The 18697-nt window shown below is 38.4% G+C and overlaps 1 protein-coding gene across 2 annotated transcripts in view; it reads left to right on the top strand.

The window, feature by feature from the left end:
- The window catches only part of LOC120417615 (cyclin-dependent kinase 14), a 267069-nt gene that overhangs the window by 229876 nt on the left and 18496 nt on the right, over positions 1–18697 (top strand). For both annotated transcript variants that reach the window (XM_052710860.1, XM_052710861.1), the window contains 5 exons: positions 696–787; positions 7561–7735; positions 14991–15252; positions 15311–15523; positions 15589–15768. In XM_052710860.1, coding sequence (XP_052566820.1) covers positions 696–787; positions 7561–7735; positions 14991–15252; positions 15311–15523; positions 15589–15768 — 922 coding nt within the window. The remainder of the gene's footprint in view (positions 1–695; positions 788–7560; positions 7736–14990; positions 15253–15310; positions 15524–15588; positions 15769–18697) is intronic.

Below are 18697 nucleotides of genomic sequence, written 5' to 3'. Positions count from 1 at the left end.
AGGCAATTGCAAACCTCTTTTTACACCTTAGCTTCCATCCACCCCGGGATTCGAACTGACGACCTTTGAATTGTTAGTCCAACTGCCTACCAGCGACTCCACCGAGACAGGACCCAGGGAGACGACTCCTACACCTAGAGTGAGCTAACGACCTAACCTTTTTTTTAGGTTAGTACGGGGCCAACATTTACTTCCCGTCCGACGGAAGGCGTGATCAGACAAATCTCGTCTCGAAAAATGCCACCGGGACCGTCTGGGATCGGACCCAGGCCGACTGGGTGAAAGGCAATCACGCTTACCCCTACACCACGGTCCCGGCTAAACTAATACTTTTTAAAATATACACTAATATGAATTTATCATACGAACTGATAATTTATAAGAACGGTAAATTGAATTGAATAAAATAAAATTGAGTTTTTTCATAATAATTTCTTGTAAATCTAAAAAATAATGTGCCAAGAAGTTAGGAAAATGTATACTAAAGTCATCACTTTGTAACTTGTTGCATGAACTACTACCTATTTAATCATATTTTATAATGAAAAAGAAACTGAATTAATCAACAAATAAGTGATTAAAAATCTTACTTTTATCTAATTATCTGAGTATTATTTTAATTTGAAAACTTTTTAAAACTGCTCCAATTGTTCAAAACTAATCTGACCTAAACGTTTATTTCTTTCTCTTTCCAGGGTGACTCTCCGTTCGGCAAAACAGAAGCATACATCAAACTCGAGCAGCTCGGCGAAGGATCTTATGCGACGGTATTCAAGGGTTATAGCAAGTAAGTGAAAACTCTTCCGGATTTCTTCCCACCGGCCTCAATCCTCGCCAACGGCCGTAAAATTAACAGCTCCTCCAGAACGAAACTGTCGCAACAAGGTGTGCGAACCCCATTTCCGCTTAATCTGCTTTTCGCACAGTGTCGTCGTAAATGTCCCTACTGGGAGCAATTTGAACACGTCGGCTTTAGAATCAATCAACGCGGAAACCTGCTAACTTTTTTTTCTTCACTCGAAAACGACGAAGGAAAATCGACTTCCGGGTGAAAGAAATATTTAAATTCCTTTATTGCATAATTTATGAGCTCAGCCGGTCTCGTCAATAAAATTATTCAAATTTTAGCTTTCTTTCGTTCATTCTGCCGTCACAGCCGTCCGTGGTCCGTCGTAGCGTGACATGTCGATGTTCGTCGCCGAATGACAGTCGAATTTCTTGTCGACTTCCGGCGTCCGTGAAGTTTTATGTATGGAAATTCATTTGAATTCCGGAGGGTTTTACTGATGGTCTGTAAAAAAATGTAAAAAAAAGAACTTCAAATATCTCCCCAACTACTGCAATAATTTTGACCAAAAACTTTTGCTAAGGTTATCGGACGAAGACAAATTATTCTTAATTATGGATAAATTGGAGTTATTTGCTGTATGAAAACTAGTAAACCTATACAAAGAATGACTGAGCTCTGTTAGGATTCGACAAATACATCATCTGTTGAAACTTTTCAAACACACGATAGTGACCACCTTTGGTCAACAATTTGGTTTTATTATTCCAAACAAATCCCCCACTCTCTCTCTCTCTGTCTTTTATGTGATGTGATAAATTATGCCCACATTCTTTATTCTGGCCCGACATTCACGAGGCAAGTAGACCATCAGATATCTCTTCTGGACTTCTTCTACTACAAAACTGTTGTTATTTCCTCAGTCCTGCCGGAATCTCCTGGTTCACAAGGACGATGTCGTCCCCCGGTTGGTCCTCGTGGCAGGGTGGAATCCGGTACGAAGAAATACCATAAATTTCGCCGGGATCCTATAAATTCAAAAATGCTCTCGTATATCCTTCACTCCTCCCTAGCAGGGGGCTAGAAAGAAAAAGGAACCTCCGAGTAAAGAGAGCAGCAGAGCTTAAGACATAACAAACAGCCAAAGAAAGCCAACAATGGGGATTAAGGAAAGGGGGAAACTCACCGGAACACCGGAGGAAAAACACCGGTTCGACGTGTCCGTAAGCACTGCCATAATCCTCTACTAATTCCGGAGCATCCTTAAGTTTTTGCTGCCCCGGAAGTGATAGCATCTTCCGGCGCTTGTCCGCCGCAGTAACACTCTGGAATGACAATAAATTAAAATTGTTTTTCCTCCAAGTTGTGACGGCGGTATCTAAGGGATACCTCTTATCTTCCGCATCCCAGCACAGGTCATTTCTGTTGACACAACCGCACACCTCAACAAGGGCGTGTTGGGCGCTATAAATTGGCGGCAATCTTTTATCCCTTGGAGTGGGTCTTCCTCGCCCCCTTCCCCTATCTCGCAGACCGAAGTCAACGTCAACAAAAGCGTGCCAAATGAGAAAAATAAATGTTATAAATTGATTCAATTTCCCACCCCCCGGCGACGCAGTTTCACGCGCTTTTCCCGCGTGGCTGTGATGAGTGTTGATGGAAATTGTTATCACTTGGGGACTCGCACACTCTGGCTGGGGGTTGGCTTGGCCAAAGTTTCAATTTCATGAGGGAGCGTCATAATAAGAAGTAACAAATGAGCAAATTATTGTTTTGCAAAGTTATTTTCCCTGCTCGAAACGGGAGCAAGATTGAATGTTTTCATTTTTGTTTTGTCTGGCCAGGGGGAGGATGTCCTCGTGTCAAGTGAAAAAACTTCTAGATAAATTACAAAATTGTCCCTGGAAGATATCTTATTCCCGGAAGATTTCCTTGTTTCGTGACAGGCAGGAATTCATAGGTATGAAAAACGAATAAATATTCGACAAGAATCCACTTGCTCCTCACCCAAAATAGGTCATGCAGACAGGACCCAGGGTAATTTAATTGAATTAGGTGGAATCAAATTTATATTTGACACTGTAAGGGAGTCCAAGTAAAGCATATCTTAAAGTAAATTTTTACGTTCTCGAAAATCGACTTGAATTGGATGAAACTTTGTCAATGCATTCCTTACGTCAAAACAAGCCATTTTGCATCATTGTTTTTTTCCAAACACAATGGGCATGTCAAATGTGAATGTTCGAAATTCTGTATCATGAAAAAAGATTATCTGATGGAATTGGTGGTGTCTTCGGCCATGTTATAGGTAATGATGAGGAAAGAATAGGCAGACGGATTTTTTTCTGATTTTTTTGTTTGACATTTTTATTAATTATTGATTATTGAAGACATTATAGAACGAAATTATCAAAATGATTTTACGATAAAGTGCACCGTTTTCCAAGTTATAGGCATTTTATGCTTTTTTTCGAAAAATATTGACATAAGTTTCATTTTTTAACATTGAAAATCGAACCAATATCGCGAGTTGAAAAATGTGCGGTTATTAGGTGACACAGAAAAAAACTTATTTTTCTCAAAAATTAAAATATAGGAGGCTGTTTTTAATTTTTTAGCAACCTGAAAAACAAAGTCAGAAAAATAATATTTTAGTAAATTTTGAAAATATATATTCATCAATCATCAAGTATTTTAAATTTTCTGAAAAAAACTGAACATTTATCGAAAAATTCAATCTTATAATGTTCATATCTTAGAAAATGTGCTTTTTACTAAAAAAAAAAGTGTGATGACATTTTTGATTGCAAATGTGATTTTGCATCTAAAAGTGAGTTTTTAAATTTTGTTTCAAAACAATATTCTCGATTATTTTTCAAACAATCACATTTTTTCAAAAAGGTATACTCCGGTACCAGATATTGCACGGTATTTTTTCCGTGCACATTTTTTTTTCTTAAAAGTTCTAAGCATACCATATAATTTTGCCCAAGACACCAAATCGATCAGAAAATCTTTTCTCTGGATACAGTTTTAAGAACATTCACATGCCCATTTTGTATGAACAGACCTCAAAATTGTATGGAGGGTGACAAGAACAATTGAAAATTTTGGAAAATCATTGGAGATACCCCCTGGTTTGATTCTTTAGGTAAGTTACTGAGCCAATTTTGAGCCGAATCGGTTAAGGGTCGCTTTTTATCGTTGAAGTTTGTATGGGAAAATTCGAAAAAATTTTTTTGGGGAAATTCAAAATTCCTCCAAAAGGTGGCGTTAAATTTGTTGGATCGTAGTCGAGTATAAAATTCTTATTTATAATTATATGATCACAATTTAAAAAATAAAATGACTTGTTATGTTTCGAATCCCGGACACTGATAAAAGCTGATTCGAAATCCGGACACGTTTGCTTCGAATTCCGGACACTCGATTTTGCGCGATATTTCCATAAAAAAATTGCTGAGAATTTAAGGAAATCAAAACCATAAATTTCTGCTTTGCCTTCCCAGTGCCTCGGACGCCCATGACATATTTCAGTGAAACGTTTCACATTTTTGTTAAACTTATAATTTTATTTTTTTGATTGTTTTGGAATTACCTACAGCGTTCAAACAAACTTTAAATGAAAGTTGATGTTAGAATCCATCAAATAACACAGTTTCATATTGCGAACTTATATCCAAATAATTGATAAAACAAGATGAGGTGTCCGGGTTTCGAAGCGTCCGGGAATTCTAATCATGGCGTCATGACTATCATGATCATGACTAAACATAAAGTTAATATTTTATCGGCTTTTGACTTTTTTAACACGGGGAAAATGTGTTAAAAACCGTCCTGGTTAAAAAATAATAGTCAGCAAACCGTTCTTTTTGTAGCATTTTTGTATGCATAAATACCAAAATATCATGAAAATTTTTATGGAAGAATAAATTATTCAAAATGGCATTTTTGAGTAATCACTCGCAAAGTTTCAGAAAATTGCTCAGCATAAAAACACTATGTAAAAGCCAAACTACAGAGGTCAGCAAAAGTTTTACGAGGGACAGATTGGCTCGATAGGGTGTACCCGCCGCTGCTGACCATCATTATCGGTCACAATGATTGCCACTGCTGGCAGCAGCAGCCGCAGTAGCCGATGGGTGTCCTCACTTCGTGTCACGCTGCGGGAGCACCACTAAATCTGTGACTTTTGCTCAAATCTAATTTCATGGCTGAACTTTTTCTCGCCCTCGTGCGGAGCGCTACAGCCAAAAAGTTACGTTCCTCCCACAGGGGGTTTATTACGCAACTGTTAGAACTCTCCAAACCGAGCTTAGCGCGATAGAGATTTTGATCCGCGCGCCGGTCGGTAAAGTTGTGGACACCGCTGGGTGACGACCGACCGGGGATCAAACACTTTGGCGTATGAAAATGTCCTTGGGAAAAAAGTTTTTCCTCGCCCGCAAACCCGGTTACGTTTTCAACCAACCTGATGCTGGTCCAAAGTGGTTCCTCGCCCGGGCATGTCAATCCCTTTTTACCAACGGGGAAAGTTTATTCCAAAAAGTTGAACCCACAGCTTCAGGGTGGCATCACTTGTTAAAGAGTTCGTCGTTCAACTGTAGCTTTTGAAATCTATTTCAGCCAAAACGTTTCCGGATCATAAGACAACATTCCCGCCCGGAAAAAAGGGGGACTCGTAAAAAGAAAGCTCAGCAGGAAGGGATCGATTTTCTCCCATTTCCAATTTCGATTCAGTTCCGGCGTTTTCAAACAGCACTTTTTCCGATGTATTTGGCTGCTATTGATTTTGTCTTTTCCTGCAACCTAGTTCTATTTTGTGGCGTTCTCCTTTCGAATGGTTGGCAAAAATGAAATTTTGAAAAGAATACATATAATCCGTTTTATTCCCAGCAGTATAATCCGACATGAATATACCTTTTCGCGAGGAATAAAATCGAAAGAAAATTGGTTCATCCTTTTGAATATACAAAATTTGTTCAGTGGGAGTAAAATCATTCGAGAAGAAAAACTTGAAATTTATTTTAGGATTATCTCCGAAAAGATGGCAGGTTTAACTAAATAAAACATAAATTTGTTATCCATAGAAAAAGCCTATCCTAATTTTATAAATTAAATCCTTAGATAACTCAACATATCCAATTAGCGCAAAATTACAATCTTCCTACGAATTTTCCCAGCGCTACCGACTTAATTGATCGGAAGAGACCGTCAGTGGCATCATTTTGCATTTCCGACCATCAATTTGGCGAGCGTTTTCTGTAGCAACCACAAACCGCAAGAAGTTTTTCTCTCTGCTTCCCAGCTTTTGGACAAACTCATCAGCCCGTAACACAAGGCGCCTTGGAGGAAAACTGAAGAAGACTGCCTTCTGTTTGTACAAGACGTGGCGCAAAAATAATAGCACTTTTTGAGAGGGTAACATTTGAAAGTGGCTTATGATACTGTTTGTTTTCGATTTTTTCAAAAGTATCCGGAATAAAATAAGACGCATTTAAATATTTAACCCGACTTTTGGTAAATATCCCGTCAGCTGCACTCGTCTATTTGTAAGACGAACTCTTTTCAGTTTTTTCATCTTAATCTTGTGTAGCTATAATTAAGTTGTTATATAAAAGAGCAAGAAGACACGACCTCCCAAAGTAGGGGACAACAGACGAAAATCTTATGCTGTTCTTCGGGAGGTTTTCCTCAAGCGTTGCCATAGATTTTCCCATCATCATCATCATTAGTTTCCGCTGGCTCATTTTCTTGACAGCTTCGACAGTTTTTTTCCACTTCTTCTTCTTCTGTTGGTTAATGTGTCTGATGGTGATGAGCTGCTGAACTGTGATGGCATCGGCTCAAGACCTTTTTCGCTCCGAAGCCAAATTTGAGAAATTTGAAACCCTTTTCTTGGGGCAGCGTCTTGGAGCGTTGAAAGATGGTACGGGACGATAAACTTTGCTTTCCATTTCGCTGCAACTAATTTCACATTCAGGAAAATGTAATTGAATTTTTCTAGCGTAACGTGGCTAAAAATAAATTCAATTTAATTTACAACATGGTCGCCTCAACTCCGACATCTACTTTGGAGAGATGTGTGCCCAGCTTAACGTCTGTCATTCGATTTCAACTCTCGAGCCAACTCTTTGGGCGATTGTCACGAAAACAATATCGGGAAAACAAACAGCATTGCTGTACAGGCAAATAAAGACAGAAAAGAGTTTCAAGCCCTATACGTTCGACGTCGATCAACAGTTATTTATGGTTCAACTGGTCGTCGGTGAGAAATTCTATGCAAACTTTTGTAGTTTTATTTAAAACTATTTTTTGCATGTTTAGCGTCAATTTTGTTTTGCTTTAATCGTATTTTTTTCCTTTCAAGCTTAACTAATTGAAACATTTATTTAGGATTATGTTGAACTATACTTTGTGTCCGTCGAGAATTCGTCTCAACCACGTGGCCTGCTCGTAAATAACTGTGCGCCTCCTCCACTAACTACGGTATCATTATGCTCTCCCCCAAAACTGTCCATCCAAAATGGACAGATCGCGTGGGACAAATCCATCACATCCTACTCGTCTTGCTTCGCCTTCCGTCCCAGCGGTTGTTTATTGCGAAAAGCTCCAATTTGTCTTCCCCACACGTCGAACGGACCCTTTGTTCTGGAGGAGCTTTAATCGAATTAAAGTTTGCCAACGAACACGAAAAGCCCTCACAGCCACTTTTCCGGTGATGATTTATCTAACGCTTGTTTTCCGTTTTCTTCGTCTTCTTTCTACTTTAGTTTAACAAATCAAGTGGTGGCGCTAAAGGAAATCCGGTTACAGGAAGAGGAAGGTGCCCCGTTCACGGCGATCCGGGAGGCGTCCCTGCTGAAAGAACTGAAACATTCAAACATCGTGACGCTGCACGACATCGTCCACACGCGGGAAACGCTCACGTTCGTGTTTGAGTTTGTGGTGAGTAGGATATCTTTCGGAGCATTTAATTTAAGGAATTAGGTTGAATTAGGTCATATTCTACAATTGCAATTGCATTAAAAGTGTCATTCTTCAATTTAAACTTTTTGCATTTACTAAAAAAAACATAATAAAACATTTACTTTATTTTTTAAAACTACAATATTTTTCTCAGGAACATTTTCAATCAGCAAAAGCAATTCTCTGACAATTCGGAAAACGATTAATTTCAATTCGTCTTTTCACACAAAGTTTTAGTTGAAAAAAAGTCATTTGAACGTTTTCCCATTTAAAACAACTGAACTAATGTAGAAAGCATTTTAAAACACTTGTTTTCATACAAATGTTGAAACTATGGCTTGTTATTTCGATTTTTATATTTTTCTTTTTTTTTTTTTTCAAAAATCAAAAATCAAATTAAAATAAACTTTTTGAAAATCGCATTCGGCATGATCACAGGACCAGCTTAAGGAGTTTTCACCAAATTTTGAGCCGATTTGGTCAAATTATTCTTGAGATATCGAGGCACCCGTTTTTTTGAAACTACTAACTTCAATTAGCTATATCTCAGCAATGATACTACCAAATGTCTCCAAATTTGTTTTGTTAATAGATAAAATACACTGCAAAAAATCCGATGGTAAAATCGTATGCAAAAGCATGCACATCACCTTCGTCAAAAAAGACACTTAATATTACACACTGCATGTACAATTTTTGTAAACACAAAAAAAGTTGCAACCGACGGTATTCGAACCCAGCACCATCGATAAGAACTGGTGCCTTAGCCCGCTCGGCCATTAGACCGATGAAGAACGGAATGGATAAACGCATATATATGAGCTTGACATTTCGGTCAAGTAGGTTACCCATTACATAGAATTTCATAAAATAATGCAATTTTTTTACACCCAGGCCTTTTCCACGCAGCTGAATTACTACTTTTTTTGCTGTGTATATATTTAAATGCCCTAAATTCAGATTTATAAAGTTTAAGTGTGTGCTCATACCAACCTCTGACACTTTTGCGGATTTTTTTAAAATATTTTCAGAGGTTGTCAAGCTTGGTCATGATTCCACAATTTAAAAAATATATTATATTGTATTTAAAAACAAAGGTAAAATATTTTCTATGCTTTTTTCCAAATTAAAAACCAAATTATTTTTTTCAACAACAAAAATACAAAAAAAAACTTTCAAATTGAAAGCCTTATTTTCAAATTAAAAAAAAAAACTATCACAAAATGCTTTGAGCACTATGAAGGATATGCCACCATCAAAAAATTGGAAAATATCAATGAATACATGAATTTTTCCCCTAAACTTTCACGTTTTGTACCGATTTGTGGTCCCAACATTATTTTTTCACATTTTTTTTATTGTTTTTTTCTTGAAAATTCAAATATTGATCAATTTTTTTTTGCCCCCCTCGATTATTTTGGAAAATTCTGGAGGAGAGAGAGAACAAAAACTTTAAATGAAATTTGCAATTCTCGAGTTTTTTTTGAATAGGTCCTAGTCTAGGACATTAGTTTATAGGAAATTTAAAAAAAAACTCTAGAATTGAATACTAGTTTACAGGCGATTGCACAAGTTTTTTTTTTGTTGAAGAGAATTTGAATTTCAGGCAATATTTTTTTTCCCCAGAATTTTGTCGAATATTTGAAAAAGGGGAACAAAAAACCTGTCATTGAGCAATTCCAGCTCAAATCAGGAATTTTTCTGGTACTTTTGTACCCGACCCTCTCCGATTTCAATGAAACTTTTTAGACATGTTATCCTAGGCCTATATAAGCCATTTTTGTGTATATGGAGCCAATAGTACTCGAAAATAACATTTGAGAAGGGCGTAAGGTATTTAAATATTTTTGTATTTTGCAATTTAAAAATTACTGTATCTCGAAGCCATTGCGTCGTATCAAAAAGTGGTCAAAGACAAACTTGTAGGAAATTGGACGGGCTTTCTGAAAAAAATACACTGAAACAAAAATACACGCCACTTCTATGAGATTTTTTGATTTTTAAGTCTAAAACTTAAATTTAAAGGTGTTGTCACGATTTTTTTTCGTTCAAAATTTTTGAGGAAATAGCCTAAGATGTTACCAAAAGACTGACGAAAAATGCAGGATGGTATGTCTCTCCTAAAAAAATACAAAAATCATTTACTTAAACTGTTTTTTTGAAAAGTGGTCTAAACGTCAAAATTTTAAAAAAAACCCATAGTGGGAATCGATTCCCCAGACAATTTTACATAAAAGTCTCCATATTGACCATTGTCCTATGTCCAATCCTTGGGAAGATACAGCGGTTTTAAAAATAAAAATGATGAAAAAATGGGTTTTTTTGTGGTTTTTGGCAATTTCTATATGACAGACTTGGTTTTTCAGTCTCGTAAATATTTTTACCGGAAAGCTCGTCCAATTTCCTATAAGTTTGCCTTTGACAGCATTTCAATTGGATGTAAGCGCTTACAGTTATAAGCTTAATTACATTGTTAATAACTGAAAAGAGAATATTTTTTTCAGTGTGGTAGAAACCTGGATAGTAAATTAGCTTACGTAAATATCAAAACGAGTCAAATCAAAAAGCTGTCAAAGGCAAACTTATGGGAAATTGGACGAGCTTTCCGGTAAAAATATTTACGAGACTGAAAAACCAAGTCTGTCATATAGAAATTGCCAAAAACCACAAAAAAACCCATTTTTTCATTTGTACGACGACACGGGTGAATATCCGGGGAACCTTGCCGATACAGTTCTTTGTGAACCAAGTTCTTTCGAGAACCGTCCGGGTACCCGGACAGACGATTCTCAGTGTTCACTGAAAAATCGAAAAAAAATCGTTGAAATTTGTGTCCTGTTGCCAGATTCGAGCCCGCGGTGTCAACTCGATGCTGCTACGAGGCGCTCCATACGCTGGGCCACTTCAAGGCCCCGATGAAGATCCAGGAGAATTGAACTGTATCTCGTGTAGGTGCTTGTGCGCCAGCTACAGTAGATCATCATCCAGGAGGAAAAGGTGAATTTATTGTTGAGGATATTTCAAGAGTGATATTTTGACTAAAATTGTTCCGTTTCTTTATCAGCTTCAGGTCAACACGAACGAGTCAATCGGCACATGAAGGTTGCCAAGCGCCATAGATGGCATCGATATAAAGGCGCCGTACAAGTGGTAATCGGGACAATTGTATGTTCCGGAGAAGTTTTTCGGCAAGCGAGTTCCATCCAGTTGCGTCTGCTGAACCTCAGCGGAAGTCATAAAGAATACGATCCAAATCTTGGGTCAACCCGATGCTGGAACTAAACACATTCTGTCATTCCTGTCCCCAATGCTGTTTTGGACATGTTGACAGTGAATCACACCCCTAACGAAGCGAACAGATTAACAGATAACACAGTAAAATTCCGATGAATCCGCTTGAAATATAGAAAACCCATCTGAATTCAACCGAGTTTTATTATATTTTTTTCTAAATTAACAGCCGAGTTTCAACGTTAAGATCGCCTTCAACTTATGCAAATTAAAATACATATGTCCAGTACAGCTAGAGAATGTCATGCCATATCAACATCTTCTTTCATGTTCGACTTGCTCATTGGAATAGTGTGGCAAACCATGGGCCAACGGTGTAGATTTCATATGAAAAAAAACTCCAAGAAGCGGCGAGCCGGTTCGTACATGAACTTGGGTCGAACCGTGGACTGCAAAATCTGGAGTCGATTTCTAGACTCGATGTTCTGTTGGCAGAGCACGACAGAAGTTCAGGGAGGAGGATGTTACGTGCTGGCCACACGATCCTGAATGCCGAATTGCACAGTTTCTGCTCGTGGACTTTGGTCTGGCGCAGGACATTAGCAGGCGACGGGACGTGGCGTTAAAGAAAGTGCCGGCTGAGGACCGGTGTTGGCACTGGCGCTGGGGACGAGGGGAATCAGCAGGGTAGCGAAGTCGTGGTCCAGCAGAAGCAGAAGATTAAGCTAGAAGCAGACAACCTGGAGAACAGTACAACACCGGCCGGTACGAAACCGAGCGGAATTGCCGGTGGTTTTCAAAACGTTTTTGAAGCAATCCAACCAAACTCTCGAATATAACCAAGGATCTCTACAGTTCGCCGGTCAAGTTGACTGTTTTGACAGTTCAATTTAAAAAGAGTGAAAATTTTTGACAGAGGGAAACGTCATCAAAACCGTAACGCCTCAAGTCACTGAACAAAAATTGGTAACTCTCATTTTAATTTTCCAGAATGCTGCGATGTGTACCGTGTGTACCGCGTTATGGGGTCAAAAATAAATAGCCAGTGTACCCTCTCATTTTCATCATTTTTATTTTTAAAACCGCTGTATCTTCCCAAGGATTGGACATAGGACAATGGTCTATATCGAGACTTTTATGTAAAATTGTCTGGGGAATCGATTCCCACTATGGGTTTTTTAAAATTTTGACGTTTAGACCACTTTTCAAAAAAACAGTTTTAGTAAATGATTTTTGTATTTTTTTAGGAGAGACATACCATCCTGCATTTTTCGTCAGTCTTTTGGTAACATCTTAGGCTATTTCCTCAAAAATTTTGAACGAAAAAAAATCGTGACAACACCTTTAAATTTAAGTTTTAGACTTAAAAATCAAAAAATCTCATAGAAGTGGCGTGTATTTTTGTTTCAGTGTATTTTTTTCAGAAAGCCCGTCCAATTTCCTACAAGTTTGACTTTGACCACTTTTTGATACGACGCAATGGCTTCGAGATACAGTAATTTTTAAATTGCAAAATACAAAAATATTTAAATACCTTACGCCCTTCTCAAATGTTATTTTCGAGTACTATTGGCTCCATATACACAAAAATGGCTTATATAGGCCTAGGATAACATGTCTAAAAAGTTTCATTGAAATCGGAGAGGGTCGGGTACAAAAGTACCAGAAAAATTCCTGATTTGAGCTGGAATTGCTCCATTACAAAATATTCGCCTTGAGCTTAAATTACACAGCAAAAAATCCGATTGTAAAATCGCATGCAAAAGCATGCACATCACCTTCGTCAAAATAAACACTTAATATTACACACTGCATGTACTTTTTTTGCTAACACAAAAAAAAAGTTGCAACCGACGGGATTCAAACTCAGCACCAACAGTAAGGACTGGCGCCTTAGCCCACTCGGCCATCAGATCGATGAAAAGCTGTAAGGATAAACGCATATATGAGCTTGACATTTCGGTCAAGTAGGTTTCTCATACTGATGGGCTACATATTTCAGGGTGTAAAATCACATAAATTGCATAAAATAATGCAATATTTATTTTACACCCAGGCCTTTTACATGCAGCTGGATTACTACTTTTTTAGCTGTGTATATGACCGAGCCACGTTGCCCAGCGGTAATGCTTCCGCCTCGTAAGCGGTAGATCGGGGTTCAAATCCCGGCTCGGACCAACACAACTGGCGATCTTTTCTCTGCTGATTTCGATTGCATAGTAAAGGGAAATAAGTGTATCGTCACAAACTGGACCTTATCAAGACACCTTAGGAAGGCGACCTATGGAATGTTAACAATAACCTTAACATGTTATAACATTAAGTTGATGATTAAACTGTCACTGAATCCGCTTTGTAAATGCCGGCCCGATACTTTTCACGGGTGTTCCTCTCAGGAACAGGGAAAGATTTAGTTTACTTACTTTAAATTATATTACAATTCTGCTGCATTAGCTTTTTTGTATTCAATGCATCTATTCTTTCCCTGTCATACCATCGTGTTTTTAAAGCACACCATTTAAGCAGATTAATTGCTTGAAAGCAAAAAAAAACCCTTTCCGATCAAACCCTCATAAATCTTTTCCACAAACGCGAAACAATACACCTCAAATCGACGCTCTGCACTCTGCTCGACTTTGAAATTTATCTCTCAAGCCGTCAATCTATTTTATTTCAATTATCACCACTTGCTTCGCATATTCCCGCACTGGCAACAGGGCCAAATCCCACCCCTCCCAACCAACCCAACTTCCGGGGTGGCCACCGTCTCACGAGTACCACGAATCCCTTCCCAAAACAAACTACCTTTATTTATTACCTTTCGACTGTGTTAAGGATTCAGTGCCGCGAGAGACAACAAAACACAGGAGGGGTTGCTTGTAAAACAAAACGCATGTTGTACGCTCGCGAGCGCGTCATGAATTTTACAACAGAATCCCTACAATTTCCGGTTCGACTGTGGTGGCCTCTCTCTCTTCACGCACCTGATTCGGGCAATGGTATCAATTTTCCACTCCAGTTTGATTTATTGCCGGCTTTTGCGTGCTTTGTGTGTCCTAGTTTTTCGCACCACCTGCAAGTGTATTATAGCTCGGAGGACGATGGTTTTCCGCAAGCCAGGGAAAGGAACATCTCTAGCTAGGGTTGGGGAAAATGGTTCATGGTGTCTACTCATCAAGATATAAACAATGTCCAAACAAACCAACCAAACACATAATACTTTGAACGTTTTAAGATTAGAACCCAATTGTGGCATAATGCTATCTCCAAATTAATACTCAAATATTGCCTTGTTATTATTTTGAAATGCCTGAAAAATTTGGTCAATCATATTTATAATTCGAGTAGGAACCATGTCCTCAAATTCATCGTTGGTGTGGAAATGCGTTCAAAGACAGAGAGCGAGAGTAGGGCAGTGGAAAAGCCCTTTGGAGGAAGTAACGCTGTAGTTGGGGCTTGTATGTTCGGTACATAAATTACAACCAACCTCGACGACGACGACGAACATCTGCACCGGAACACGCAACAATTGTGTGTTGTGTTGTAGCACAATTATGATACAATGCGAAAACACAGTACAGCAGTCAGTGTTGCGAAACTGGGAAGGGCCGGCTTCCTTGCTGATAACATCTGAGCTTCTCTGGGTCAGGTGTTACAACACAACCCCCGAGATTGAGGTCATTAGTATTAATTTTCGGTGGTGGTAAGGTTAACTTTGAGATTAAAGGTTGTAGAGAAAATCTTGAAGAGGATTGTAACTCGAGTCCACTTCCGGTTTGAGCTTCGGTAGAGCCAACCAGACGATTTATTGAATTTAATTAATAATTAGAGCACAAACTCTCAGCCATCCGGTCAAGACCGTGTGCACGGAAGAGGAAACGACGCTGTAATTTATGACCGTTTTTAGCATATTCTCCTCGCTGGACCTGCTGTTATCCGGTATCAGCTTGTAATTGAATTATTGATAGTAATTTGTGTTCCTTCTTCTTCTTCTATCGCACAGAATACCGACCTCTCGCAGTACATGGAGCGGCATCCGGGCGGGCTGGACCACCGAAACGTGCGACTGTTCCTGTTCCAGCTGCTGCGAGGCCTCTCCTATTGCCATAAAAGACGCGTTCTGCACCGGGACGTGAAGCCGCAGAACCTGCTCATCAGCGAGATGGGCGAACTGAAGCTGGCCGATTTCGGGCTGGCCCGTGCCAAGAGTGTTCCAAGTCACACGTACTCGCACGAGGTGGTCACGCTGTGGTATCGACCCCCAGGTAACATTTCCCATAACCGTAAAGATTTTCTCAGATTCAAATTTCCAATCCATTGCAGACGTACTGCTGGGCAGCACCGAGTACTCGACCTCGCTGGACATGTGGGGCGTCGGGTGCATATTCGTCGAAATGATCACCGGCATGCCGACGTTCCCGGGCATCCGGGACACGTACGACCAGCTGGACAAGATTTTCAAAATCCTCGGCACGCCCACGGAGGAGTCGTGGCAGGGCGTAACGCATTTACCGGGCTATAAGCTGCATATGTTAGGTAACGTCGCACGATACAATTCACCTCGAATCATAACTAATTACCCCCAACTCGAACGTTTTTAGGCTTCTTCAAACCCCGCAAGCTAGGCTTAAGCTTTCCCCGGCTGTACGATATTATCGAGGGTGAGATGATGGCGAGTGCGTTCCTGCAGCTGAACCCGGACAACCGGATAAGCGCCGAGGACGCGCTCCGGCACCCCTACTTTGCTCCGTTGCCAAAAAAGCTGTACGAGCTTCCGGATGGTGAGTGTTGCGCTTTGTCCTATAGGGCAATATTCTCTACGATTTTTTTGATTAATATTTTTTCTTGGCTTATGATCATATTGACTTTGGTGCATTCCGAGCATGACCAAATAAATGACAAAAATACAGCAATTCCATTTGAAAAGAGCCTTAACCGAAAAAAAGTTCTCCGATCGGGCTCTACATTTTTCTGGGGGTTCCTTGGTCAAAATAATTAGACCCGTATTTTATTGTTTCGCCATTAGGGTGACCTGCATCGTGCTAGGGTGGTCGAACCGTAGATTTCCGAGATATAATTTTTTGAAAAAAAAAACTGAGTTTTTCGACGTGCCACGCGCAAAAACAGGATAATGCCGAAATCGGCAAAAAATCAACTGCGATAACTTAAAAATTTCAGCGATGACCTATACATGTTAGGGTTAGGATGTGAAATTTTCCGAGGAATCCGATAAAAATATTTTCAGGCATAGGCCCTTTGGTCCAGACACGGTCAAAAGGCCATTTTATGTTTTCATACGACTTTTTCAAATGTTAAGCTAGATTTTTGAAACCTCTTGCTATTTTTCTCAAATAGCCAAACTCACCACCTTTCTTTTGCGTCTGAGGCAGCTAAAATCGGATGAAATGACGCGGAGATATGATTTTTTTAAAAAAAGTGGCTTTTGCGAAAAATTACGAAAATTGCCATTTTTTGAACCACCCTAGCACGATGCAGGTGACCCTAATGGCCTACGGGTCTAATTGTTTTGGCCAAGGAACCACCAGAAAAATTTTGAGCCCGATCGGAGAACTTTTTTTTTCGGTTTAGGCTCTTTTCAAATGGAATTGCTGAATATATATGTCTTATGTCAGCTCATATAGGTATGTTACTGGAACCCTGATTATAACAACATAAATAATCCCAAAGTATCGATCGAAACATAACTAAATTTGTGATGGATAAATAAATGCTTGACCATAGCTCTTCAACTTTGCACAACACTATTACACTGACAAATTGTTCACGCAAGGTTAAAACACATAACATTTCAAAATAAATGATTATGTTCCAAATAAAAAAAAACGCCATTCGGGTTGTTGTAGTTTGGATAAGAACATAAAATATCCCTTAAAATAACATGAATCACGATTTTTTTTTGCTGTTGAAAATTGGCAAATTATGCCATCTCTAGGCGTGGAATAATCGCAAATAAATCTTTTTCGCTTGCAAACTTTCTTCACTCGCGAAAGAAAGAGGAGACGAAACACGCAAACGAAAATCGCTTCAGTACTTCTTGAAAAAAATCAATCACTTGAAGATTTTTTGTGATTTTTTTTCGTGAATTTTTATGTTGTTTTTTTGGCTTAATTTACCCTAATTTTTGTTCAACTGTTTTAAAGAACATTCTGTTACCAAGCGTACCGATATCACGGAAACTATTGTTTCGATTTTCAATGCCAAAACTTTTGTGAAATTTTCTGATCTTTTCAATTAGAATAATCTAAAAAAATTAAAATTAAGCTTGATTATTGAAAAGTTCTAAAAATACTTTTTATCCTTATTTGTAATCTTAGATTTATGATTTTTGAAATATTTTTATTGGAAAGATCAGTAAATTTTGCAAAAGTGTAATTTTTGTACTTTGAATATCAGATCAATAGTTTCCGAGATATGATCAGTTGAAAATTACAGGCTACTAGGTGACACTTAAAAAGATCATTTTCATCGCTTCGAATTCTTTGTGAGGCTATATCTCAGAAACTAATTGCCCGGTTTTCAAAGTTTCCGAAACAAAATTGTAGGAAATTTTCTCAGCTGTTCAAAAATAAATTGGTGCTTTTCTTTTAAGAAGTATTTTTTAAATGCAAAAAAACGAAATGAAATCTAAAATTATACTTAAAAGTAACTTTATTACTTCATTACTAATGGAAAAAATCTTTTTTTACGAATGTTCAAAAATGTCATTGAAATCGAATTCGTATTCGAAAATTGAACAGAATCAGTGTTGGGATTCGAGTGAGAAGAAGGAATGCTTTTCTCACTCGCGAGCGAGGGAGAGAACTTGTAGTCCTTTTCTCTTCTCGCTCGCGCTCGCCGTTTTTCTCGCGTTCTCGCGCTCGCGAGCGCCTCGTGCTAGCCTTTCGTTCCAAGATAGAAATTTGTTCATCATGCGAACAACACGATGATAAAAAGGTGTAACTTCAATAGTTGTGTTGTTTTTTCTTCATTGCCAACTCGTTAGACTTCTCGCGAGCGGTCCTATCTGCATAGGAAAACCATGACTCATTGGTTGTTTTGAAAATTTACTCTAGAATTCTTTCTCGCGAGCCAGCCCGTTCGCGAGCGGAGGAGAGAACGGGCAACCGGCGAGTTTCTCTCGGCAGCTTGAGACTCGCGGCGAGAACTCTAGAGAGACGATTTTTTCCTCGCGAGGGTGCGAGAATGCCAACACTGAACAGAATTGACATTGACAGAATATGAAAAAAATAATAATGACAAACATTATAACAAAGTCGTAGAATTTCAAACTTCAAAAATTTTATTGCAAATTTAATTATATATTTTTGTCCGCTAAGTTTCAAATAAAAAAAAACTTGTAACAAAATTAAAGAATTAATGCCAAAATTTTTGAACTTCAAATTATTGTATTTATCTTTGGTTTGAAAGAACCAAACCTTGAAAAGCCTTTTTTTCATTTGACTGTTAAAAAAAAAACGTAATTTTCCTCGAAAATTTAAATTTTTGGTTTTGATTGTAAAATAATGATATAATTTTTAATTTAAATTATTATTTGAAAACATAATTTTGTGAAAAAACAACAACATAAACGATATTGGAGTAATTCTCTATCTTTTCGCAAATCGATTTATCCTTGTATTTTTTTAATGAAACTTTGTCTATGCATTCCCTTAACCCTTTCAGGCCCGATGGGTCATATATGACCCAAAA

The sequence above is a fragment of the Culex pipiens genome, chromosome 3, assembly GCF_016801865.2.
Source record: "Culex pipiens pallens isolate TS chromosome 3, TS_CPP_V2, whole genome shotgun sequence".
Classification (NCBI taxonomy): domain Eukaryota; kingdom Metazoa; phylum Arthropoda; class Insecta; order Diptera; family Culicidae; genus Culex; species Culex pipiens.
Note: the sequence above shows the minus strand (reverse complement) of the source record. Positions and strands in the feature narration are given on the sequence as shown.